At 38.4% G+C, this 24,187-nt stretch overlaps 8 protein-coding genes across 8 annotated transcripts; 1 reads left to right on the plus strand and 7 right to left on the minus strand.

Moving 5' to 3' along the window:
* The first annotated feature begins 63 nt into the window (after nucleotides 1–63).
* LOC110847740 (mucin-5AC) lies at nucleotides 64–1,196 on the plus strand. Its single transcript, XM_022094734.2, has 2 exons — nucleotides 64–197; nucleotides 267–1,196. Exons 1-2 carry the CDS (start codon nucleotides 144–146, stop codon nucleotides 1,119–1,121), a joined length of 909 nt encoding a protein of 302 aa, XP_021950426.1. The 5' UTR covers nucleotides 64–143; the 3' UTR covers nucleotides 1,122–1,196.
* Nucleotides 1,197–1,289: 93 nt separating this feature from the next.
* Nucleotides 1,290–5,173, minus strand: LOC118432919 (exosome component 10-like). Its single transcript, XM_035850542.1, has 10 exons — nucleotides 4,848–5,173; nucleotides 4,625–4,761; nucleotides 4,446–4,560; nucleotides 4,282–4,375; nucleotides 3,920–4,208; nucleotides 3,519–3,849; nucleotides 3,089–3,436; nucleotides 2,708–3,007; nucleotides 2,000–2,572; nucleotides 1,290–1,925 (listed from the first exon to the last, which is right to left on the minus strand). The coding sequence occupies exons 1-10, from the start codon at nucleotides 4,932–4,934 to the stop codon at nucleotides 1,377–1,379; spliced, it is 2,823 nt and encodes a 940-aa protein (XP_035706435.1). The 5' UTR covers nucleotides 4,935–5,173; the 3' UTR covers nucleotides 1,290–1,376.
* A 173-nt stretch (nucleotides 5,174–5,346) lies between these two features.
* On the minus strand, nucleotides 5,347–8,925 carry LOC110846770. The gene is made up of 7 exons (XM_022093609.2): nucleotides 8,442–8,925; nucleotides 8,275–8,358; nucleotides 7,112–8,191; nucleotides 6,725–7,034; nucleotides 6,409–6,635; nucleotides 5,918–6,310; nucleotides 5,347–5,840 (listed from the first exon to the last, which is right to left on the minus strand). Exons 1-7 carry the CDS (start codon nucleotides 8,493–8,495, stop codon nucleotides 5,409–5,411), a joined length of 2,580 nt encoding a protein of 859 aa, XP_021949301.2. The 5' UTR covers nucleotides 8,496–8,925; the 3' UTR covers nucleotides 5,347–5,408.
* Nucleotides 8,926–9,000: 75 nt separating this feature from the next.
* Nucleotides 9,001–11,133, minus strand: LOC118435132. Its single transcript, XM_035850543.1, has 6 exons — nucleotides 10,440–11,133; nucleotides 10,041–10,364; nucleotides 9,646–9,969; nucleotides 9,357–9,581; nucleotides 9,143–9,295; nucleotides 9,001–9,083 (listed from the first exon to the last, which is right to left on the minus strand). The coding sequence occupies exons 1-6, from the start codon at nucleotides 10,704–10,706 to the stop codon at nucleotides 9,033–9,035; spliced, it is 1,344 nt and encodes a 447-aa protein (XP_035706436.1). The 5' UTR covers nucleotides 10,707–11,133; the 3' UTR covers nucleotides 9,001–9,032.
* Nucleotides 11,134–11,359: 226 nt separating this feature from the next.
* Nucleotides 11,360–11,683, minus strand: LOC110847360 (histone H1B). Its single transcript, XM_022094296.2, has one exon. It carries the CDS (start codon nucleotides 11,681–11,683, stop codon nucleotides 11,360–11,362), a length of 324 nt encoding a protein of 107 aa, XP_021949988.1.
* Nucleotides 11,684–12,158: 475 nt separating this feature from the next.
* On the minus strand, nucleotides 12,159–13,525 carry LOC110846326 (cell growth-regulating nucleolar protein). The gene is made up of 3 exons (XM_035849739.1): nucleotides 13,231–13,525; nucleotides 12,922–13,156; nucleotides 12,159–12,835 (listed from the first exon to the last, which is right to left on the minus strand). The coding sequence occupies exons 1-3, from the start codon at nucleotides 13,347–13,349 to the stop codon at nucleotides 12,245–12,247; spliced, it is 945 nt and encodes a 314-aa protein (XP_035705632.1). The 5' UTR covers nucleotides 13,350–13,525; the 3' UTR covers nucleotides 12,159–12,244.
* A 145-nt stretch (nucleotides 13,526–13,670) lies between these two features.
* Nucleotides 13,671–18,111, minus strand: LOC110846772 (putative inorganic phosphate cotransporter). The gene is made up of 18 exons (XM_035849738.1): nucleotides 17,542–18,111; nucleotides 17,134–17,207; nucleotides 16,787–17,059; nucleotides 16,687–16,713; nucleotides 16,437–16,609; nucleotides 16,311–16,352; nucleotides 16,181–16,226; nucleotides 15,994–16,108; nucleotides 15,817–15,928; nucleotides 15,688–15,738; nucleotides 15,591–15,604; nucleotides 15,430–15,443; nucleotides 15,276–15,349; nucleotides 15,133–15,189; nucleotides 14,971–15,046; nucleotides 14,772–14,899; nucleotides 14,587–14,700; nucleotides 13,671–14,518 (listed from the first exon to the last, which is right to left on the minus strand). The coding sequence occupies exons 2-18, from the start codon at nucleotides 17,177–17,179 to the stop codon at nucleotides 14,384–14,386; spliced, it is 1,497 nt and encodes a 498-aa protein (XP_035705631.1). The 5' UTR covers nucleotides 17,180–17,207; nucleotides 17,542–18,111; the 3' UTR covers nucleotides 13,671–14,383.
* Nucleotides 18,112–21,970: 3,859 nt separating this feature from the next.
* LOC110846773 (proline-rich receptor-like protein kinase PERK8) lies at nucleotides 21,971–23,986 on the minus strand. The gene is made up of 4 exons (XM_035848897.1): nucleotides 23,337–23,986; nucleotides 23,192–23,260; nucleotides 23,040–23,093; nucleotides 21,971–22,954 (listed from the first exon to the last, which is right to left on the minus strand). Exons 1-4 carry the CDS (start codon nucleotides 23,704–23,706, stop codon nucleotides 22,461–22,463), a joined length of 987 nt encoding a protein of 328 aa, XP_035704790.1. The 5' UTR covers nucleotides 23,707–23,986; the 3' UTR covers nucleotides 21,971–22,460.
* Between the last annotated feature and the right edge of the window lie 201 nt (nucleotides 23,987–24,187).

Raw genomic sequence — 24,187 nt, forward strand, 5'->3', positions numbered from 1 at the left:
TTCACGCCATACACGCTTTACATTAAATTTACTTACATAACAAGCAAAATGGAGTATTTAAAGGCAACGTCTTCTAGAGACCCAGCATATTCCATCGAATCATATTATTAGCAGTACAACAATATCGTTGAAGGCTATACAACATGAAATTGCAATTAGTTGCCACTCTGGCAATTTTTGCTTGTGTGGTCGTATTGGTAATCCAACTTGTGAAAATTATTGAAACAAAGACTAACAGAAATTTAACTAACTATTTTAATTTTTAGACTGCATCGGCACCCAACATTGAAGGTTTGAGGAAAAAGAAGTCCACCACAACCAAGGCCCCTAAAACCTCAACAACAACTGCAGCTTCTTCAACCACTGATGGCACCACTGATGAACCAGCTCTCCCACAATTCGAAGGATTTAGGAGAAGGAAGAAGACTAGCACAACCTCCGCCCCCACAACCGACGCCAGCTCGACCTCTGACCCCATCGACGAGAGCGCTCTTCCACAATTTGAGGGCTTGAAGAGGAAGAAGAAGAAGAGCACGACCACAGCTGCTCCCACAACCGACGCCAGCTCGACCTCTGACCCCATCGACGAGGGAGCTCTTCCACAGTTCGAGGGCTTGAAGAGAAAGAAGAAGAAGAGCACGACCACAGCTGCTCCCACAACCGACGCCAGCTCGACCTCTGACCCCATCGACGAGGGAGCTCTTCCACAGTTCGAGGGCTTGAAGAGAAAGAAGAAGAAGAGCACGACCACAGCTGCTCCCACAACCGACGCCAGCTCGACCTCTGACCCCATCGACGAGGGAGCTCTTCCACAGTTCGAGGGCTTGAAGAGGAAGAAGAAGAAGAGCACGACCACAGCTGCTCCCACAACCGACGCCAGCTCGACCTCTGACCCCATCGACGAGGGAGCTCTTCCACAGTTCGAGGGCTTGAAGAGGAAGAAGAAGAAGAGCACGACCACAGCTGCTCCCACAACCGACGCCAGCTCGACCTCTGACCCCATCGACGAGGGAGCTCTTCCACAGTTCGAGGGTTTGAAGAGGAAGAAGAAGAAGAGCACGACCACCGCTGCTCCCACAACCTCAGATGAGCCCAGCACTACAGAAGTACCCATTGCATAAGTTTCTCGTAGTATTTGGAAAATTAAGCAATAAACATTCCATGCAAATAAATTTGCCGACATAATTCTTCTTTAATTGGCCTTGGCGTCGTATGCTTTGCATGATCATTATTTAATATCGGATGGCGACAGTAGGATTAATTAAAACATGCACCTTCATTTGGCAGAGTTCAAGGAAATTAATTTTACTGCAAATACCGAAATTTATACATAATAAATACATACGTCATGTCGATACGATATTACGAATATTACATTACTTAAATGTCATACTCTTTTCTCCTCCTCCACGCTTCTGAAAATTGAAAAATTTGCCGGCTTTTTTGCCCCGGTTATTATTATTATTTTTGCGATTTCTTCCATTATCTCTTTGATTGGTAGAAGAATTATTATTATTCGTTGACTGGTTTCGTGGGCTGGATCTCGAGCCACTTGAACGTTGTTGAGAACGTTGTTGAACACGATCGCTAGCTCGTCTGGAATTAGATGCGTGTTGTTCAGGTTTAGGTGTTTGGGTTACATCATTTTTCCTTCCTTTTCCACCCTTTTTACCAAAAGCATTTTTCAGTTTATTCAAAAAGTTCCCCTTCTTCTTTTTTTGGTTCCCTTGATTGCTTGATGATGAAGCAGGTACATTCATGAAATCGTCCATGGTTGACCTAGACTGACTGTCGCGGTTGTCCGAACCTTTCTCAACAACATCACCAAGTCTTGCCTCCTTCTTCTTCGGTTCTTCACTTTGAGAAGTATTAGCAGAATGTTCCTTCCTTTTCCTCTTCTTACTATTGACTTCACTCTCATTTATCTAGAATTTTTCAAATGCCTCGATTATTTATTATTTATCTTATACTCTTTATACTTTTTCGAATGGAATTTTACCAATGGATTGAAGGGAATGAACTCTCCATCCGTAAACACCTTCTCCAGCTCTTGTGGTTCGTTCTGTGTTTTATCTTGGTCGAATTCATCAGGATCACAAAATACGGTCTCGTAAACAGCTCTGACCATAGAATTTTCCATGTCCAGGATTTCCTTTTTTATCGGATCTTTCAACATCTCCATTATTTCCTTGCTAAGTTGGTATCTATCAAATGGGGTCTCAGCGGTTTCAAAATTAGACTCATTATTTGCCTTCTTATTAACTTTGTTGCGACTGGAATTAGTTCGGATTCGTTTGATTTTAGTGTTGAAAACAATCGAAGGGTTAAATGCAAAGGAGGATGGAGCAACGAGAGGTTCTTTTAGAGGTTGGGGCCATTCTTGTGTTGTGCATTGGGCATGATGATTTTTTTCTTGACCCTCCTCCGTATGGGATTTTTCATCGTCTTGTTCCCGTTTAGTATTATTTATTTGAGAGATTTCTTCAGGATTTACATCGTGAACAGAGTTCATTAAGATCACCCAGTCCTTCAACTTTTCACGTTTATCTGTCTTTTCCTCATTTGAATGTTCCTGGAATAAAAATAAATATTATATAGCTTATCATTAAAGAATTTTAATAATAGTATTTAATTACATTAATTAGTCTTAAGACGCTTATACATAAGTTGATACAAGCTAAATGTATATTAAAGGTGGATAACTAACCTGCAAAGTTAATGCTCGGGCGGCCGTAACAATTTTATGAATTACTCCCAGACTACTTTGAACTAACGGAGGCACTGGATCGCAGCAAGCAAGTATTCCAGTCATTTCCTTTGGCAGTTGCTCAGATATCATCAACAGCATGTGGTTTGGCAAAACGTAGGCAATACTCTCATCTTTTTCACGTGCGACACCATCACGCCACTTGTACAGCTCCATAAACGCATAGATCTGTCGATTGTTGAGGTTTCGCCTCATTTTTCTTAAAGAAAGTTTGGAGTTATTTGCAGGTTTCTCGTACCGCTGCACAAAATGGAATCAGTTGTATTAATAAATTCTCGCAACTCAATTTCTGATTGCACTTCTGTATAGTGAGCGTTTTACCTTTAAGCATACCAGTTTTGACTGCTCGTACAATGCTACTAACAAATTGTTCCGCTCGTTGCTGGTATCTATCAACTCATTCCTCATCATGTCATAAATGTACAACAGAGAATGAGTGTCCTGGCGAGCATAGTGGATCATTTCCTTGAGAAGTGGTCTGATTCTCCAATCGGCCAGTTGAAACGTTTTGTTTTGAGTCACTCCACAATACTTGTTGAGCAAGCCTTGTAGACCAAATTGTTGGAAACTTAAGAGCTTCGCAGCTACTTGAGTGTCAAACATGTTCACTACGTATAACCCAAAGTCTTTCTGTAGCCATTCAATATCACTCGATGATCCATGAAAAACCTATAAAAATTAAACCTCGTATTCGGCCACAACCGTTGAATACCGAACCGACCATATAGTACATGTAGGTAGATTAACAAACCTTAACAATTTTTGGATTGGTGAAAATTTCGTTAAGATGATAAAGATGGTCTCGTAAAGCTAATGTGTCAATTATATAGTCCTTGTCCCGGGTGGAAATTTGCATTAAACACGTGAAACCAAGAAAGCTACGATATCCATGATGCTCGAGATCCACCGCCAACTCCGTTACAGGATACAAATCTCGTAATAGTTGCTCAATATCTCGAGCAGTGTTAACTTCAACTAGTGGAGTATCCTGAAGAGCCTTGGGGAGTTGAGGGGAAACTGTCGTCAGCATTGAATCGGATGGTTCCCACAGGTTCAATTCCACGGAATATGGGTGTCCATAACTATTAAGAATAATTACTAGTTAATGCCATTGTACGTACCAATAAGTGTATTATACAACTATTAACTTACAACTCTTCATTTTTACTATTATACTCGGGAAGAATCGACAATGGTTTGATAGAATTTGGCTTTTCTTTCAATTTGGGGACAAACGGAGAGGGACTATTGTCCACAGGTGTTTTGAATCGCACTTGAGGTTTCTCCTTTACAGTTCGCTTGTACACAGCTTTTTTGATTTCTCGGTTACTCATTTTTTGTTGAACTTCTACCGGCATTGCTTTGTCGTCGTCGTCGGCATTGACCGTGGATGATGTAGGATCCGACTGTTCAACTTCCGCTTTCCTTTTACCCCACAAACCTGCATATGACATTTTATTTTTATAAAGTTGAACAGGTTTGGTCGACATGAAGTGAATGTTTGCAAACTGTACCTGGAGGTCTGAGGGAGTACGATGCAATACCTTGATTAACAACAATAGTATGTGCCTTCTGGAACAGTCCTGACGCTTCATCCAACGCGCATCCCTGGATTGCATTAGTAAATTGAAATAACAAACTTAGAATCAACTTAAAATGAAATACTATTTAATCGTACAATTCTTTCCAGCATGTCATCGTTGGCTTCTACAAGAAACTCAAACTTTTCATCGATATCACCAAATCTGAATTCTTCTGTAGAAATGTTGGCGTGGTTCAGCAACAAAGTTATCCTGTTAAATGACGTATACAGAATCGTTAATAAAATAATTAATCACTGAATAATTAAATACGTACATTGGGATAAGTCTTTTTCTAGCATTTTTCATCGCTCTATTAAACTCTGGATAGCTCTTCTGCAAGTCCCACGCAGGTCCTGATGAAGGCAACGATTGGAACGCTCTCGTGGCAGCCAAAATCTTTTTAATCCCCTCCTAACACATAAAATTAAATATTATACATAGTTAACGATGAATAATCAAGTTTAAAATCAAAGTTTCAAAAATCAAGAAAATCTTACATTAGAAAACTGAGTAATTGACGAAAACCCAGGCAGTGGACATTCTTCCAAGTCAACAATTTCTGGCTGCGACTCGCCTTGTGCCATTTTATTTATTTATTTATATCACAAGTAACAAAAATAATTAAATCAGTGATTAACAAAATTTAGCTGTCGGCAACCACCAAAAATTGTCAATTTGGCAATGCAGTAGAAAAAGTGTGTGCGTGAAATTATAGATATGCACCCAACAAGCACGTATTACGTTATGACATGCGATTTTAAACAGAATAAATTGATTTAGTGTAGTTTTTTATTAAAAATAACGTTGCCAGCCATACGAAGTGCACATTCAAGATGTGCATGTGGTTCACACGCTTCGGTTTCGCACTCTTCTCAAATCTACACCAGCCCCACGAGCAAACTCATCTCTTGTAACCAAAATCTCATTTTGCCTCATTATCATCTATTTTACATGCGTATGTAGGTAAAATAATTGTCAAAACAGACTTAATTGGAACGCGTGTTTATGAAATATTTATTGAATAAGCAGAGTACTGTAATATTTATACTGTACACTCCTCAAAAATTTTTGGGTATGACCCTGTCTCCCAATTCCTGTAGGTATTTACTTTCCTGGAGGAAATAGGCTTTCTCATCAGGAGTAAGAATTTGCGAAATTTTTACTGTTGGACCAAAATCGGATTCCAAATCCAACCCATCTCCGGAAGACCTTCCCCCATGCAGATATTTTGATGGAAGGTGTAGAACCTCTCCTTTCAAGGTTTTAAGACATCCGGCACAAAGAGACTGTTGCCTCAACCTCTCGACGAATTCCTTCTCTCGGATTACCTCACTTTTCTCCTGAAACAATTTCTGTTCTTTGAGCATGAGAGCTTGTTCCAAGGCGAAGAGACGTTCCTTCAGTTTCGTCTTCTCTCTGGACAAGGTGTGCAGTTTTGATTCAGCCTCGATGGTAATTCCCGATTGTTGATGGCGAATTTGCTCCGCTTGCTATTTACATTTTAAGAAATAAAAATGTACAGTTTTGCATAGTTGAGGATATCAGTTATTGTCATTTTTATGAGTACCCGTTTTATATTTTCAGCCTCTGTGAGCTGTGATTTAGCGTTGGCTTCGACATCTCGAATGCGATTTTTCTCCCGTTCGAGATCCATCTTATCCCTTTCCAGGTTTATCTTCTCCTCGGCCAACTTTCTCCTTTCTACGTTCATCTGAGCGATGGACTCTGACATTGACTTCCGCTCTTCACGAAGCAACTTGATTTCCATTTCATTTTGTACATTTGCCTGAACTGCCTGCATCGTTGAGGCGAGTTGTTGTTGGGACGAGGAGAAGTCGACGGGAGGATTGTTCTTACTAAAGGAATGATTAGATTCGTTGAGGACTTTGAGGAACGTGTTGATATCTCGGACTGACTGAGTGATAGTGCGTTGTTCCAGTTCAACATTAAGTTGCGATCTCTAATAATAAAAAAAATAATGAAACGCGTTCTATTTATAATTCTTGCTAATTCTGATTATCGGTTGTAAATATGTAATTAAGTAAGTGCAAATTTTACATGAATGAGATCATTTTTTCCGTCCAGTTCAGAATATAAATGTCGCAAATCTCTGCGAAGTTCTTTCATATGGAGGGCAGACTTGTCCTTTTTTCGCAAATCTTCATGTCGTGAGTGTTCCATAACTTTGGTAATGGTTGACAGAACTGACTCCTCCATAGAGGTTTTCATTTGGACCTGACTCTTCAATATTTTATCTTCAGATATTCTACTGTAGTCCGAAATACCTGCGTTAGATAATACATAACCCGTTTTGTTGAGTGCATTCATGCTAACAATATTGAAATATTATGTTTATTATGCATTCGAAATTTACCATTTAACTTTTCTAAAATTTCGCCAAACGACTCATGTCGAGCATCGGCACTTTTAAAGTATCTATCAAATTTATCTTCATTGGAGGTTAAATTAGTTTCAAGTGATGAGAAACCCTTTCGAATCATGGTTTCCACATCTTTCCCCATTTCTTGTTGCAGTGATCTCAAAACTTCTGGCACAATAATGGTAGAATTGGGCTGGGAAAAAGTTTTAATGGACTCGAGTTGTGATGTGACCTTCTCCAAGTTTGTTGAAATGTGGGACAACTCTTGATTCACCTGAGAAAAGTTGCCAGTTTCCAGCTCAGCCTGATAAAACACAACGTAATATCAGCTTAATACACACATTAACCTTATCAAAATCAGCAGCATGGACTTGTTATTACTTTCAACTTTTGTATTCTTTGTTCATAATCTTCTTGCATTCTCGCCAGCTCGTCTTTCAACATGTCTTCTTTTCGTTTACTCTGACTTGCAAAAAAGTCCAGTTGTTCCCGATAACTTAATTCCTGAAGCTCTAACTGGTTGGCGTACAATGTTTTAAGACTGGAGCTCATGGCTTTCAGTTCATCCTCGTTGATAAGGTGTGATGGGAGTTGCAGCGTCACACCAACTCGATCCGCAGGATTATTGTCTCCAGACTTTTGCATAGCTGCAGATTTTGTTTTCTTTTTGACGGTCTTTGATGCTAAACCAGGAGCAGGTTGTTCAACAAGTACACTATTCGGGGCGCTATGCATTTCTTCATTTAAAGGTTGTTGCTGCTGCTGCTGATTTCCTAAGAGAAAAGGCAATGCATCCACTAGGGAGACAGCCTTTGGCTTTTGTTGTGCCCCTTGAAACTCCAATGACGACAGAGGCGAATCAGTGGAAGCCAAAGGTCTTGCAGCAGTTGGGGGAGTGAAATTGATTGCTTTCTGATTAGTGGCGTTGCTGAGAGGTTCGAGGAATGTGTCCAACGACGACGATAATGAAACGGTCGGCTTGTTTCTTTGAGTAAGCTGTGGTTCTGATTGCTTATTTGCAGTACTAATTCCTGGTGGAAGTGGAGGTTTGCTAGCATTAATAGAATCTGATTTTCCAAGTTTATTGCTACTCCCTTTATCGGCGTCGGTGTCAAAATTTAAACCAAAATTGTGGTCCATCATAAATACGTCCATGGGGTTAGATTTGGACTGTTGTGGCCTGTTTGATTGCTGAGATAATGCCGATGCTTCCGGTTTTGAAGAGCTAATACCAAGCCAATCATCCTTTAGGTTGGTGTTGCTATTTGTGTTGCGTGACGTTTTAGAAATATTGTCAGGGTCGGTTTGAGGTTCATTGTTTCCTGTAGAATCTCCTGAGAAAAACATGTTATTTAGTAAGTTTGAGGGAGCAAGTTTCTTGAACATTGAGCCCGTTTGAGATTGATCGTCATCACCAGCACCAGCACCATCTTGAAATCGTACAAATTTCGCCTGACTTGTCTGGAAGATTTTGCATGATGGATATTATTGCTAATTTTTCGTACTATACATATTTCACAAAATCATTCATGTTTAAACCTAACCTTTACTTCCGAATTTTTTATTTCTGAGCCTTTGTAGATTGAGACTGCCGGAGTTTTGGCTTTGGCAGGTTTATCATCTAAATCCTATGAGATGTAAATATATCTGTCAGTTTCAAACCAAATACATAAGAATGCATAATCCAAAGCAATGCAAAATCGAATATTACCTGAATAATGCCCTCAATCACGTTATCCAAATCTGAGTCGTTATCGGAGCTCATTTTCAGTATATTCTAATAACACGTTGTTTTGACTCTGGTAACTTTGCAATAAGTAAAACTGTCAAAAACTTGTCACTTTGCTATGCAATAATATATGTTGAATAGAACCCATCAACGTATTTATGATGGATATGCATATGTATGTATCTTCACAATAATAATACAGTTAGAATACATCAAAGGTTTTCATAAAGTTTCACAAATATCAATTTGTAAGCACTCTACTTGTTCCGCTAGCAAAAAGTGTATTGAGTGGTGTGCGTTACACATATCGGTCTGTCTGTTGGCCATTACTAGTGTTTGACATTTTCAACTCCATGGTTGCAATGCAATAAGTACATTAGTTCAGAACCCGGTTCGGTTATTCAGCACAGCCCTTTGTGTGTGTCATATAAGTCTGCTTAGTAAGGATTTCATGCACCACATCGTTAATGTGAATAATCTTGCAAGATGTCTATTATGATGCTAATCGATTGAGGGAGTGTCATGTAAAATTACAAATGAGAACATTTCACATTTTGGTATTTATTAGCAAGTTTACTTGAATTGCGTTTTCAAAAGTGCATATGTAAGGATAATGCTGATGATCTGTTGAAAAGAATCAATGATCATAAATGCAATTTCATAATATGTAAATGTGTACCTACCGAACCAACAGAATTCCAATTTATAGTAACGATTCCCTTTGCAGTCAGTCCCACAGAGTGAAGGCTGAGTTCGTGCAAAAATACATTCAATTTTGTTTCTGGAATCTTTTTGTAATTTTCTTGTTTGCAAATCCAATCTTTAACTTTGTCCATCTACAAGTGAAAATCTTATGTGACATCCAATTGCATAAAAATATTGATATGTTTATTGTGCCTTTTTGTTTGCCCTGGCCCCGATGCAAATTGACGGGAAAAAGTAGAGACACGCAACAATGTATCGAATCCTCACAAATACGTTTTTTGTTTCCGTTCCAAAAACTTCCAAGACTGTTGTAGCAAAGAAGGGCAGGTTTCCAGCGATAAATGCAAATGTCATTGTCCCAATTGCTCTGTTAATGGCTGAGGTGACCTTTTTCAGCCATTTGTACTGTTCCACGACCTGCGAGATTATTATGCATATTATCTGCATCAAAATCTTAGTATTTGCATATGTACATGTGTACCATGTTAGGTTCACTCCCATTTCTCAACGTGATGACGAAGCTGTCCACCAGATTCGTAAGAAATAAAACGCTCATCGTAAACAAAATGTCGCCAAGATCATTGAGAACTTTTTCATACAAGGTGGACCCTATGTTTAAGAATACGAATAGCCAAGGGGCAGCTTCTACAAGGTCTTCACTTTCCAAGAAAATTATTTTGGACTCCTCGGTTCGTCGACGGAAAAACTGAGCAAGATCCCAACCATCATTCTGCAAAACTTCGAGAAACTTGATTACCACTGTGCTCATACATCCCATGAGAATTAGAGTACTCCACAGCCGAGTCTAAATAGGATTTTGCGAAAATTTCATTCAAAGTATTCTATCCTTTAATTAGTTATGCAGATATGTGATACCCGTCGGTATTTTGAAGCGTGGTATCCAAGCAAGGAATTGAATCGTCTGTATCTTGGGAAAATGCTTGCCTCATTGTCCGATTGAAACTGAAATTCTTTGAAAACTTGGAAAACTTTGTGCTTTTGTCGCCCAAAGTGGAGAAATAATATGAGCATGAAAAAGCTGTCGAAAAAGTACACCGCCATGTCGAAATATGCCGTGGGGTTTTCCTTGTTCGTGGTGGTGGCCTTGAGACCTGCGAGAATGCTCGTTGTATTCCACATTGCCCTCAAACGCAGCAAGTAATAGGATCCAAAAATGCCAAAAACTCCGTAATGTAATGCCTATAAATTAAGGTAGATATTCAATGTAATAGCATGTTTACCCTTTGTGAATAATTTGGCGAAATGAAATCTCACAGTTTGGACTTTATTGGTGTGACAGTGGTACGTCCTGCGTTTGCAGTCCCATTCAAATCGAAAGGGGCAGACCAACAAGTAATAGGAAAACTCAAAGTAGCTTTTCCAGAACTGAATTCCTTCATGCTCATCCCCATGGAGGACTTCTTGTCCTAGTTGTCCTGCAGCCATTCCGACACGATTATTTTTAAGGTGGTGGGATTTACTCCAGGTCGACGGGAAGGGGCTCACGACGGCCAAGTAGCTGGGCCTACCTTGGTCATCCATGGTGTCAGAGTTACTTTTAACGCCAAAGCAAGTGCACAATTTGTCCCCATTTAGACTATTTGATTGAGTCGTTGTTACAACAAAACATAATGCACCCCGTCAGTCAAATTTTGTTTTGCATGGCCATTAGGACCCATCTTTATGTAAAAGAGAACTAATAAGTACGGAATACGCAAGAACCTACGTATGCATCAAGCTTGTTGTGTTAGCAAAGTAAGGCAAACAATATTGTCGCCCTCACAATTATGTATAAACGACTGTCAGCTAAAATAATAGCAAATTTTAGCATGCTTTCATCTTTCCACCAACGAAACGAGATGTATAATAGCTTTCTACATATTCATTTACATACATGTGATAGAAATGTAAATGACAGATGACGTACTTATCTACTACATGTCATATTTGTTATGAAACTGCTGACTGAACCAAGAATTAGGAGGGACCCTTGATTTGAATTTGATGGTCACATTGAATTGATGAAAGTAAAATTTCATTAATTAAAATAGAACACGTAGCCACACAACACAAACGCTCTTCGGAGAATGTGGAAGCCCTTAAAAGGGCCGTTAGGTCATAATCGTGAGTTCAAAAGTTGGTCGTCTCGTCAAGGATTAGTTCATAATTGGAGGAGGTGACAGACCATCGATAATTCATTTCTTCTTCTTGGACGGCCCTGCAATTTTGATTTTCTCTCCACTTCCACCCGTAGTTGCAGAGGATGATGACGCTTTCTTAGATTTAGGAGGAAATTTGAACGATCCGCTGGCACCGTTACCCTTTGTCTGGACCAGGTTCCCATCCTCCACGTGCTTCTTCAGGGCCTTCCGGATGTGGGGCGCCATGATCTTCATATCCACATCGAAATTCAAGAGAATGAATTTTTTGATCGCCTGGAGGGAGGATCCTTGTCGCCCGTCGTTCAAACTCTCCACAGCCTCCAACACCATCTTGCTCGAAGTGGGGTGCGATGCCATGTCGAATCAGTTCCGTGCGTAGGGAATCTGGCTGCCTGGTGGATGCGTTCTGTTTGTAGTGGTGTAAGGATTTGGAGGAAGTGGACGAGAACTCTGGTCAGCAGCAGGATTCCAAATGATATGTTTTCTCGGTTTGTCTTCCGTAATGATGACAGTGGTCGAACCTTGTGGGGATCTGTATTTTTCTTCCAGCCAACTAGCTAAACTAAAAAGAACTGGGAAGTAACCATAATCAACGAAGTAATTTACATACAATAGCATAGTATGCTAAAATGTTGTGTATTATAATGCATTGTACGTATTTAGCCTGGATAACAAATGCAATTCCTTTGCAATGCAGATATAATGACATCGCATACTAGCGTATGGACGAAGACATCAGTAAAGAAATGTATTCAAATGAAGTTGGATGATGGATATGGATGCACAATAACAGATTAGTTGCATAATGTAATCAAAGTAAATTTTCATTCGGTTTGCATATCAAGTCACACTATTTATTACGTTTACTTGCACTTAAGCTTTAAAATAAATATAAAAACGCAGCAGAAAATAGGCAGTTTATTCCGGATTCTCAAGCTCCTTCCGCTTTGATTTCTTAGATTTCTTGGGGGCTATCGTTTCTATTTCCTCAGTATCTGCCTGCTTTGATTTCTTAGATTTTTTGGGGACTATCGTTTCAGCTTCCTCTATATCTGTCAGCTTTGATTTCTTAGACTTCTTGGGGGCTATCGTTTCTATTTCCTCAGCATCTGCCTGCTTTGATTTCTTAGATTTCTTGGGGGCTATTGTTTCAGTTTCCTCTGCATCTGCACGCTTTGATTTCTTAGATTTCTTGGGGGCTATCGTTTCTATTTCCTCAGTATCTGCCTGCTTTGATTTCTTGGGGGCTATCGTTTCAGTTTCCTCTGCATCTGCACGCTTTGATTTCTTAGATTTCTTGGGGGCTATCGTTTCTGCTTCGTCAGTAGCCACTCCATTCGCCACCTTGACGTCGACCTTTGTTTTTTCTTCATCTCCTCCACCTCCAGCAGCAGCAGTCCCTGCTGATAATGACGTTGCCTGAGATTTCCATTGTTCCTCTAGCAAATTCCATACATTCTCCAGCGTGTTTGAATCAAATCTGTTCCTGGCAATGTTGTTGATAAAATTCTGCAAGTAATACATCAAGTTTCAGGATTAGCAGCTCGTCATTCATCTTTAATTATCCATTGACAATAATAAATAACAAGTATTACCAAAAACTTTGGTTTTTTTCGAGGCACATTATCATGTTTAGACAGCGTTTGGAGCAGATTCCTCGAGGGGGGATTTAGTTTTCCTCCAGCTTGTTGTAAGGTGGCGTTGACCGTGTCGACCCAAGCTTGCTGCTTCTTTTCCCCCTTCTTGAAATTAGACGGGGCCTTCCAGTCTCCTCCTCCGTACTTTTCAGCCTCAGTGATACATTTTATGTGCCCGTTGTACTCTTTCATACTGAGTTAAATTAAAAGTCCACAAATTAGTCATTTTACTTAAAAAACATTTAAATCAATAATCCATAATTTTACCCGAAATCTTTCTGACAATCCATACAAGACACTGACTGGGTTCGACATTGATAAACGTGTTTATCAACAGAATTTTTCTTTAGAGTTGCTCCACACAAATTACAAGCGAATACTACCATTGTAGATCTTAATTATTGCGATTTCACACTACACACTAAAATAGAAAATATCTGTAAAAACAACACCAACAAAATATGGAGCAAATGCAAAAGCAAAACAGAATTAGGAAATTTCACCCTTTATTAATTTTAATTGAACTTCATGTACGAAAATAAAGTAAAAGTAGCAAACCGTGGAATGTGACAAAATAACTCGTGCTGAGAAGCGTGGATTTTGTTGTTTGTGCCATCAACTTGTCGTCTCACCTCTACCAATTCTGCTGCACAATGTTGTTGAGTTTATTCATCATCTGAAAAATGAGACCATTTGTCTCAATCTGCCTCAATATATACCCTTACGTTTATTAATCTGTCTCAAAGGAGATACAACTTTGATTACATTCCTCAACGTCTTTAGGTAATAATTTAAAATATTATACACTATATTTTGGTTGGTTGCACTATTTTCCTGGCCTTAAAAAATTTTCGAATTTCAAAATACTCTAATACCTGATTCAGGTAACCTGAATACTTCAATACCCAAATATCTCGGAATGGGGCACACAAAATGAAAATGACCTAGTTCTAACAGCAAAAATAAAGTAGATTTTTTCTGCCCTAATTTTGGTAATATTTAAAACAGTAGAGGAATGGGTGAAAGACTCGTTTCCCATTGCACGTAACGCTGAGATTTGTGAAAGTGGCGCTAGTAAAAATGAATTAGAGAACTAATAATGCCCTGTACAAATTTCTAATTTACTAAACATTTATAAATCACAATTCTCTTTTATAGTCAGGGTTGTTATCTTGATCCCACAGGAAATGTTGATATTTGTTTTGATGAAGAAGGAATAGAAATTAACTAGAACAGAGTTTAAATGCGTTTGATAATCTCATATTGTATACATGTAAATCCTTGCCATAAAATTATAGCTGCATGGTATAGAAATACCAATATTAAATAATCCTAATAAACAACAATTTTAATAATATTTTATCTTAAACAAAAAGTAAACTTTACAGTATATACAGTTTAAAATAACAATTCCTGCAACCTATTTGCCAGGAGAACTGTACCCACGATTCCAGGGTTGTTCTGTTGCTGATGCAAATACGCAATAAAATATTACATCGAAGACATAAACTGCTGCGGCGATAAGGAAAACCCAGTGCCAATTTTCCAAAGATGACTAGAAAATGTAATAAAGACCCAAATCAATATATGTAATTATTGATCATTTATGAACTAAACAATTACATCTTTGTCGAGAAGTAGGCCGGCGACAATTGGAACACAGAATCCAGCAAAATTGGCAAACGTGTGTGTAATTCCGCTCAGTACGTGGGCGTGGTTTCGGGCAATGTCAACATGCTGGAAAAGAATTAGAGAACATACTTACATATTAATCAATACTTGCAAAAATTTAAAAATGAAATTCATACGTTGACGACGTAACCCCCGTAAATTGCTCCATTAATTGCGACCGATAGTGTCAGTAGTGAAACAGTTGCCCCCCTGCTGCACCCCGTGTAGACCGCACCAATCAATAAGATTGCCGACCCCAAGTGAGCTACATAAATATATTAGTAAACATTATTTCTCATTCGTATGAAATAAAAAATGCATCATTTTTTTCCATACCAATGCTCTGACAAGACTTTCTAACGATGACCGTTCTAAGGACTTTCTTTGAGATCAATACATCAGCAATCTGGGTCTAAAAGGAATTGCGTTTCGTAAAAAAAATTATGTTCAATAATTGTACATAATTTTTTGCTTGCATTAAATGAGTCTTTTACGTACCAGGAAGATGGATGCAATCCACATGAGAATGTAAGGAAGTGCAGATAACCAACTGTTCTGTGGTTGAGGATGACAAAATATGTCAGGTATAGGAAATGCATATTTTGAAAACTTTTGCCATAATTAAATAGTTGCATGCTTACCTGCTTAATATCGAAATTAAGTACAGATTTCAGGTAACTTGGTAGTAGATGGAGTAGAGTGTATAATCCCCAACCTTGGAAAAAAATTATGCATGAAGGCGCATACATTATAGTGAAAGCATTTTTCTAAGGGAAATTGAATTGTTTTAATTACCGTGGCCAAAGTGGCTAATTAGGCACAATCGAACGTTGTTAATACAGTTTCATGTAGCGAATTCCCACAGGTGAATTTATTTATTTTCAAAGGAAGAAGTAAAAATTTAGATTATGACCAGACTTATTTAACGGGGTTGTTATCATATGCATGCTTCTTACCCAATCATGATAGCCTGAAATCGAAATGAAAAATTATTGAAAAACAACTACAGAAATCTTACTAATTCCAAAATTAAAGAACCCTCAACCAGCTTACCCAAAACGGCATTGATTTGAAAATAGCTTTCCATGGGGTAGGAACTTTAACCTTCATGTCAAGATGGCACAATTTACATAAACTTATTTTTGACACATATGCAAGTCTGCAATTTAGATTGAAGGCTACCTTGCCAGAAGATTGACTGCCAATAGATTTCTCAATAAAGTTGAGCTCATCGACGGAAATTCTTGGATGACCAGCAGGCGTGTCAAATACAAAGAGAGACCAGAGAACGAACCTACAACAAATGAAACGAACATTAGAATATAAGAACGTAAGACGAACCCTTTGTGAAGAACGAACCATAAAATTGTCAGTCCACCAGTTATATAAAATACGGCTGGCCAACCACCCAAAATATTCCCATGAATCAAATAACCACTCATAATCATGGTAGCAGCAGTTCCAAACTGAGCACCTTGATTTTTTAAACAACACAAATTATAGGTCAAATATGACGAATTCTATTTTTCGAAATGTCATCTCTCACCCGCATAAACGACACTTGCCAGTCTGCTTTTTTCGTCAGGTGGGGCCTGTAGAATATCAAAATACTTAAGTACCCCGTACTAGTCAGGATTTAATCCACTATTAAATTTTATATCAATTAAAAGTCTTACCCATGCTGCCAATATGCCATGCATACAAGGAAATGCAAAACCCTGTACATTGTAAATATGGAGATACTCGGATTATTTTTCTATCTGTAATTAGAGAATCCTAAATAATATCAACAATATTTCTACCTCTCCAAGTCCACATACAACGCGAGCGATGCACAATAAGTATTTGTGAGTGCGTGCTGCCATAGGGGTCAAAAAGGTCGCAACCCCTGCCACCAAGAGCCCCACTCCCATCGGCCATTTTCCACCTATGCGATGGGCAAGCAGGCCTCCTGGCATTTGCGTTACCACATATCCTAAAAAGATACAGTACTAAAATATGAACATGCTGAACATGGGTAACGCGTATACATAAATAGTCGGTAAAAAGTACCCCAGAAAAATGAGCTCAAGATGACTCCTACAATCAACAAATTCAAAATATTTAAGTAAGATGCATATTCTATAATACGGTAGAATCCGAATCTATTTGCCTTGTTCGACCGTCCCCCAATTGAATTCTCCGTCTTCTGCTTCAATTATTGTCCCGTTTTCATTGTATACTTGATCAGCCTTTAGATGAGAGCAGGTGAGAGATTCGCCACTCATGTTAAGTGGTGACTCTGAATTTGTGAGGGCTTTCTGTTCATTGATATATGTCTGATTAACCATTGAAACAATGGCAATCGAAATGTTAAATCTCATAGCGTAAGACATTGCAAACGCCCAAAATCCCAGAATTGCCATATTGTGTCTTGTTCCCCATCCTAAAAATTTCGAATTTCGAATCGTTATGCAAAATTTTCGCATCCAACCTATATTAGTTTATATACGTGTGTACCTCCAGGTTTCTTGATAATATTAGTTCTTTCATCCTCTTCATCCATCTCTCCTTAATGAAGTGATTGAGATTCACTGTTGAAAAATATCCTCCATTTTAGCCTCGTTCATAATAATATGCCCTATAATCGCTACAATGTACTTTCAAAAACTAATTCTTTATCTTGTATGAACGCGTGAACAGAATAAAAGCCGGCACATACAAAGTGCCACAGCGTGGACGATTGATAACATTAGCGGAATCCCATATCATGGAAAATATATGTAAGCTTGAGACTCTACACTCGACCTGATCCGAGTTGAATTCGCAATTTCTCAATGAACTCTCACTCGCATGCAATCCTAATGCCCGGCTCTCATCTCATCTCGACTGAAAAAGGACTCAAGCAAATAATGTAGAAAAACGAACCGAGCGCAGGTTGGACGAAAACCGGGATGAATCCTCAGACAGACAGGCTCTTTTATTTTAGGGAAGTCCCCGAACCCCTCTTTCAGCAAGTTTGGATATATGAGCTCCACAACCGCAGGCTGACCTTGCCCTTGTACTTGAACACCACTTGGAGGAGATCAGGATGAATTTGTGTGGGTACTCGTCCTATGGTTTCAGGTCTCAGCCACCTCGTGTCGTCCTCGAGCTGTGACGACCAACGTAACGACCAATTCACCGGAGAAGCCGAATACGGGTGAGTGAAATCGACAAATTTTTGTACTCAATGACGATACTGCTTCTTCGTTCTCTAAGCGAATGCAACAATACGAACCCAGAGATTCACTCCTCAGTCAGGGAGTTCAGAATAAATTCTGCTTCTCTCGTTTTTCAAATACTTTGCAACGTTGGGGTAGGAATGCAACAGGGTGTGCGAATAATAATACGACTTGGTAATACTGACGGATTATATTATGCGAATCGTATACGTTCCTGTACATGTGCATATATATAGTGCTGTACAGATCCTTCTCTCGCAGCCTTTCTCACCCGACTGACTTCCTTTTCATGGAACGGAGGCTTCAAATACTTATAAGCAAGGCGACGACCACGCTTTTCCTCCGCAAAAGTGATGCTAAAACCCATTTCATTGAAAACGTCAAATTCATCATTAGAGAGCCTATAGTTGAGTTCTGCCTTCTTTTTCGAATCCAGGATTGACGACATTTCCAGGCGACTGATTGGGTCGTCGAGCAAGCAATTTTTGCTTGCAATTATTTATATTTCCAAACACAAATTGCAATTGTTAGCGTGTATATGTCTCTTATTTTCTTGCTTTTAAGAATAATTAATTAACCAGCGCAATGTCTCTGACGGAGTACTGGGAATCGTAGGCATAATGAGCAAGGAAAGCAAGTTAGGTAAGACGAACCTCCTCAGTCTCTGTAAGCGTATAGTTTTATTTATCCATATAAACAGCCTGCTTCGTTAGTAATTAATTTTGGTGTCTTTGAGAATATTGGAATCAAACCGAATCTGCCGAATGACGTACGTTGTTATCCAACATCATCCCTCCGTGTTTTACAAACGCCTTCGAGATTTCGTCTAAATTATATGTATGGCAAATAAGCGTTAATGATAAATATGCCAATGTGTATGCTTTTGAAAATGCGTCAAACAATGTTCAACTTCAGACTTGGTGTTTGGTACGCCATTTATAGCTGCAACTATTTTTAGTCTTATTTAGCAGCTATGCCTGTGAGAGTATTTAAAAAAAATAATAGTCAAGCAATTTTGAATAATCATGTTTTTTTATAAAGTGTTCGTATGTGTACCCTTATTTTTAATTTGGGTCATTTGCTGGTATTTCCAGCGGAGTTTTTTTTCTTTTTTTATTCATATAGTATTTACATACATAGATAAAAATGGGTCGTACTATCGAGAACACGCGATAAATTATTCTATGCAATGCTAAAATTTCCAGTGACATGCAAACCTGTCCATCTTAGCATGTCTTTCACTGGGCCAAATTTCCTTACTCATCATAATACAGTCATACCTACATACACAGTAGATATTCCATTATGCAGGTAAAACTCTACGTACAACCAAGTTGATAAATGCTTAATAAGTAAGAGTTTTAGATTTGTTTCAGAAATTCCATACTTGAAATGAGAAATGTGTATCACGCATAAAGTCATTTGTCGTGAGTCATTTTTAATGACCGTATTTAATTGCACCCCAGTCTCCATTTTTCAGCATCTTTCATGCTAAAGGTTTCGATAATAATCTTTAATCTCTTCCCCAAATGCACAACGGACAATTATGATAAAGACAGACTGCACGCGTTTGTTGAGCATAAGGAAGATCCGAAATGGTAGACATGAATTATATGAACTATTTCCTGCCAGTAAAAACGTGTAATGGCGAACTCACATTTATACGAAAATATTTACATATTTCCACTCCACTCATAACTATTGTCCTCATGTTACATATTGAGCCTCTAGTCCATACATGCTATCCTGTGCTACCTCTTGTCCTTCTCTAAATACATACGAATATGACTCAACGTAATTCAAAGAAACTTCAAAGAAAGGCAGTGGGTATATATTGCTTTTATTAAACGTTCTAAGGTTACAACACCTATTTATCGCATTGCATAAATTTTAATTTTAATTTTAATTGATGTCTTTCAGACAAGTAAAATATTGAATTATGGAAGTTTGCTACAATGCAGTTACATCAGTAATAGTTCATAAGCCACACATGTGTCATGATTTCTCCGATTCTCGCTTTTAATGTCTTTACAAATATCAAATTGCGAAGTAAGTATTCATCATCGTTATCGTTCGTGGTAACAATAACTGTCGTCCCATATGTCAACATTACCACGTTTTAGTCCAACTTGTACATTATTATCATTTATCGATAGCTCAACCGATAAACATCCATTTTTACTGTGTTCATAACAAAGCGTAGTAAACTTAAATCCCCATGCTGTATGTGCTGGACAAATTTATTACATACGTATGCTCTTCCCTGCATTGCATGAATATTACATAATAATAATTCTCTTCATTTATAAAATGTTCTTTGTGCCATAAGACATTTGAACGCTATTTTGTGTTATTTTTACAGTTCAGATTGATTTACATTAATTCCAAGAAAACTGTAATGTCAAAACCGATGGTACTTTCTATTGTAAATATAAAAGTGCAGAATCTGCCAAAATACGCAAAAAAAGATGGACCATACTTATGTTGCGAATTTTCAAGAAAATAGAAGTGAGTCCGAAGCACCAGTCTGAATGTATGGCAAATGTCAGCGAAAATGAGACCAAGTCAAGAATTTATTACCATTGTCTAACAACAAGAAATAAAGTACGGACAAATCAAATAAAAATCAGGTATGAAGGTCATTTGCTAATGTTCAACCTTAGCCTGGAGTCACACCCTAAGTTATACACAATAGAGATGAACTTTATGATGACGTATTACTAAATACACAATTACTTGGTTAGTCGTACATACATATGGCACATTTTTTTGCATTTCACTGTTAACTTCGAGTGTCTCAAGCTAATACACCGTGACAAATTAGTACGACTCTTCTCATAATATGATACAGTTGAGATCAGAATCAACCGGAACATGTCGCAATAATATACTTAACAACGTCGTAGTATAACATATAGAAATAACCCTCTGCATATATTTAGACTGCTACTATTCTTCCAGTCTTTGATGTGCACATTATATAATTTCAAACAAGGACGACTTATGTTTCAGCACGATTTCAAAGAGTTTTGCCGAGTTGTCTGAAATATGTAAAGTGCATCAAATGAGATAAATCGGTCAAGAGTCGGCCTATGTTCATACATGAAATGCATGCATGTGATTTCATTAATGCTATCGATCCTGTTCAAGATATGCCAAAATAGGATGGTTGTCATAATTTAAAAACACATGTATTTGACACTGTACCAGATCCGTTTCCATCAATGTTAAATAGTTGCTAGATATGGTACCAAATACACTTTGAATACCTAAAAACACAATTGCAACCCAAAATATGTAACGGCATCGAAAAAGTTCTATTGAAATATTAGATTTAGTATAAATTACTTCCAGGATTTATGTCTTAGCTTTCAATAAAATAAATTACTTCATAAGGAATCGAATTTCCGAGTCTCGTTGATGACATTGTTGTGGTTTTATTTAAATAAGCATTAATATACTTCAGTTGTTGGAATTATGCCAATTAATTCTTGATGTGCAATGTTCCCATAAGTAAATATTAACGATTGCCCGATGATTTGCTCTGTACGTATTGATGATTTGCAAATAGTTTTTCATGCAACATAATTATGCGTACACATTAATTAAGGATAACTTTCCCTCCATCCCTTCGTTTCTTGCCCAGAATTTTCAATATTTATTTAGGAATTATACACAACTAACTTGAATATATAACCTATGTATGCATATAATACATATAAGTATAACAAGTCAAGTTATACATACATATAACTATGCATAACCAAGTAGCACTGTACTTATGTATGAACCTTTATGCTTAATTTTGATGATTTTTTTTTCATTTCCCGTGTGCTTTATGTGGAGCGGATCCAGAGTTTATAGGTTTATTAGAGAGGAAAGGGCTTCAGTGAACCATGTTGAGTGATCAAAATTGACTGTGCAATTATTCTTGAACATTTCATGAATAATTTTCCATAATTTAATTTTCATGTACATATATGTATCGAATGCAATTTAGGCAGAAAGTGAATATATACATACACTTAGGATTAATAGCAAATTCTATACAGATATTTCAGATAAATCGTGGCAGAAAGAACACCAGCAAAATGCAATGTCCATTGTCCAGTCTACGAACGACTGTATGGATATTAAATTAAAAAATATAACTATTATGTATAAACTATTGTACTAATCCTAAGCTTGGTATTCTATGTATGCTAAGTCCGAATATATTACATGTAAAAACGTTCTGCATAACCCCCTGTCCGATGAAACGTTGCATAAAAATTCTCACGTAATCTTTCTATGAATTTTGAACCAAACTTTAGTAATTGGCTATGTATATACAATTCATAGTAGAAATTTCCCTAAAAAAGTCGGATTTTATAAAAGGTCGAGAATTTCCACCGTGAAAATTTTGGTTCGATGTGGCGCATGATGTGATTGATTCGCAAACAAAGTTTATGTGAGAGAGATCACGTAGAGCTTATCGCATGTTAAGCACTATCATTTATTTATAGCACCATCTCGTGTAACGGCCCTTCAACAATACGCATTACTTTCCATCATCATCATCACAAATACGTAAATACAACCAAGTGAAAGTGCATCCAGGTGTATCACCCTAAAATGGACGACCTACATCTGTGATGAAGGAGTAGGTGGGGGGACATTCTGTTGCCGTCTAGTAACAATTTTCTTGATCACTTCTTCCGACGAAGAGCTTGAAGTTCCGGAGTTTGGTTTGGCATTATTTGTACGTGGATGTTGCTTCCTTATGACCCTTCTGACCACCTCTGTCGAATTCGAAGAGGAGGAGCTCTCGGAAATAGAGTGCGTGGGATAAAACTGTGCTGGATCTTTATGGCGCTTCACAACTTTCTTAACCACCTCTTCGTCTGAAGTGGTTGATTTTGATTGTTGAGTTTCTCCCGTCACATTGCTACTGGGTTGCACCCGACGCACTTTTTTGATCACCACTTCTTCTGAACTTGAACTTGGCGTTAAAATTGTTGGTCCAGACGGCGTTTGATTATGCAAGTGCTTAAGTCCTACAGGAGTTGAACTTGAGCTACTGGGCGGTGCTACCCTTCTTTTCGGGGGTTCAACGATTTGAACTTTTTTGACTACATCTGAATGATTATTATTAAATAAAAATCTGATATGAAGAAATTATCTAGAGTAATTTGTCGTCTTTGTCGTTTCAATATTGCTCACCTTCAGAAGAACTACTTGAAGAGGACACATGCTTAGGCGGCTCTTGTGGAGGATCTATTTGCATCCATGAAAATATTGCAAACATACAGACATCACAGAGCACAGAATTTAATCTAAGTATGTATGAGAAGTATATATGTTGGAAAATTTACCATCCTTAATAATTGGTGCAACTTTTTTAGGACTGCTGCTGCTGCTACTACTAATTATCGGCGTTGGTGCTGCACATAAAATCATAACCCATGCATGAAAACTAGATGCAGACAATGGAAGAAAGCACACGAGAAATTTACTTACGAGGTTGTGGAGGTTTATCATCAGTGACAATGGGAGGCGGTGGTGGCGGTGGTGGTGGAGGTGGCGGAGACGAACTGGAACTACTGCTAACGCTACGTGGTTTTGGGGGCGACGGAATTTCTTCTGGTTCAGGAAGAGGTTTAGGAGGTGGTGATTTCGAACTACTTCTGCTACTACTCAGACTGCTGATACTGCTACTACTGCTGCTTTCTTTTGGAGGTGATTGTTTTTTCGGGGGTGGGCTACTACTGCTGTAACTACTACTGCTACTGCTACTAATAATTTTCTTGGTGGGTGGCGGGCGTCGAATTGGTGTGGATGAAGAAGAAGATGAGCTAGAAACGGATTGTTGAATGTACCTTTTCATCATCAACTTTTTCGTACGCTCTGTGTCCTCAGATTCTCGACTTGGTCTATAATTCGGACGAACAATATAATAATAAATTTTACTTCCATAAACGCATAAGAGCTTTATCTACCAAACTGACGTTCGTTTTACTCGCTTTGCTGGACGACGCTCCTCCAAGAAGGAGCGAATCTTATACTTTTCTGCTAAGTACTCTCGATTTATGGGGTCCGTTCCACAATTAATTCTCGGATTCGTGCGATTCTCTCGGAATGGGTCTCCGTACGAGTCCTTGCCTCGAGCAGCCCTGTAATACGAGCGTGGATTTGGACATATCATGATTGGCGGTGGAGGTCCTTCCCCAGCAGGGCAGCAGAAAGAGGGATTGCAGTATGGATAACATGGCTGTGGTGGCCAACAAGGGTCAAACTGAGGAGGTGGTGATTGGTGTTGTGGTTGTTGCGATTCCACGATTGGTCTCACATACCGAATACAAGCAATTCTT

The sequence above is a fragment of the Folsomia candida genome, unplaced genomic scaffold (assembly GCF_002217175.1).
Source record: "Folsomia candida strain VU population unplaced genomic scaffold, ASM221717v1 Fcan01_Sc003, whole genome shotgun sequence".
Classification (NCBI taxonomy): Eukaryota; Metazoa; Arthropoda; class Collembola; order Entomobryomorpha; family Isotomidae; genus Folsomia; species Folsomia candida.

Coding starts and splice junctions, on each gene's coding strand:
- LOC110847740 (XM_022094734.2), top strand. CDS start 144: ATGAAATTGCAATTAGTTGCCACTCTGGCAATTTTTGCTTGTGTGGTC. Junction 198..266: donor TTGCTTGTGTGGTCGTATTG/GTAATCCAACTT, acceptor TTTAATTTTTAG/ACTGCATCGGCACCCAACAT.
- LOC110847360 (XM_022094296.2), bottom strand. CDS start 11,683: ATGGCATCGCACCCCACTTCGAGCAAGATGGTGTTGGAGGCTGTGGAG.
- LOC110846772 (XM_035849738.1), bottom strand. CDS start 17,179: ATGGATGAAGAGGATGAAAGAACTAATATTATCAAGAAACCTGGAG. Junction 16,353..16,436: donor TTGTATGTGGACTTGGAGAG/GTAGAAATATTG, acceptor TACAATGTACAG/GGTTTTGCATTTCCTTGTAT. Junction 14,900..14,970: donor AAAGTCTTGTCAGAGCATTG/GTATGGAAAAAA, acceptor ATATTTATGTAG/CTCACTTGGGGTCGGCAATC.
- LOC118432919 (XM_035850542.1), bottom strand. CDS start 4,934: ATGGCACAAGGCGAGTCGCAGCCAGAAATTGTTGACTTGGAAGAATGT. Junction 3,437..3,518: donor CCAATCCAAAAATTGTTAAG/GTTTGTTAATCT, acceptor TAATTTTTATAG/GTTTTTCATGGATCATCGAG. Junction 3,008..3,088: donor CAAAACTGGTATGCTTAAAG/GTAAAACGCTCA, acceptor CATTTTGTGCAG/CGGTACGAGAAACCTGCAAA.
- LOC110846773 (XM_035848897.1), bottom strand. CDS start 23,706: ATGATGAAAAGGTACATTCAACAATCCGTTTCTAGCTCATCTTCTTCT. Junction 23,094..23,191: donor TGCACCAATTATTAAGGATG/GTAAATTTTCCA, acceptor GGATGCAAATAG/ATCCTCCACAAGAGCCGCCT. Junction 22,955..23,039: donor TTCAAGTAGTTCTTCTGAAG/GTGAGCAATATT, acceptor ATAATCATTCAG/ATGTAGTCAAAAAAGTTCAA.
- LOC110846770 (XM_022093609.2), bottom strand. CDS start 8,495: ATGAGCTCCGATAACGACTCAGATTTGGATAACGTGATTGAGGGCATT. Junction 8,359..8,441: donor TGATTGAGGGCATTATTCAG/GTAATATTCGAT, acceptor TACATCTCATAG/GATTTAGATGATAAACCTGC. Junction 5,841..5,917: donor AGGCTGAAAATATAAAACGG/GTACTCATAAAA, acceptor AAATGTAAATAG/CAAGCGGAGCAAATTCGCCA.
- LOC110846326 (XM_035849739.1), bottom strand. CDS start 13,349: ATGGTAGTATTCGCTTGTAATTTGTGTGGAGCAACTCTAAAGAAAAAT. Junction 13,157..13,230: donor GATTGTCAGAAAGATTTCGG/GTAAAATTATGG, acceptor AATTTAACTCAG/TATGAAAGAGTACAACGGGC. Junction 12,836..12,921: donor GAAAAAAACCAAAGTTTTTG/GTAATACTTGTT, acceptor TATTACTTGCAG/AATTTTATCAACAACATTGC.
- LOC118435132 (XM_035850543.1), bottom strand. CDS start 10,706: ATGGATGACCAAGGTAGGCCCAGCTACTTGGCCGTCGTGAGCCCCTTC. Junction 9,970..10,040: donor ACGCTTCAAAATACCGACGG/GTATCACATATC, acceptor AATCCTATTTAG/ACTCGGCTGTGGAGTACTCT. Junction 9,582..9,645: donor ATGGGAGTGAACCTAACATG/GTACACATGTAC, acceptor ATAATCTCGCAG/GTCGTGGAACAGTACAAATG.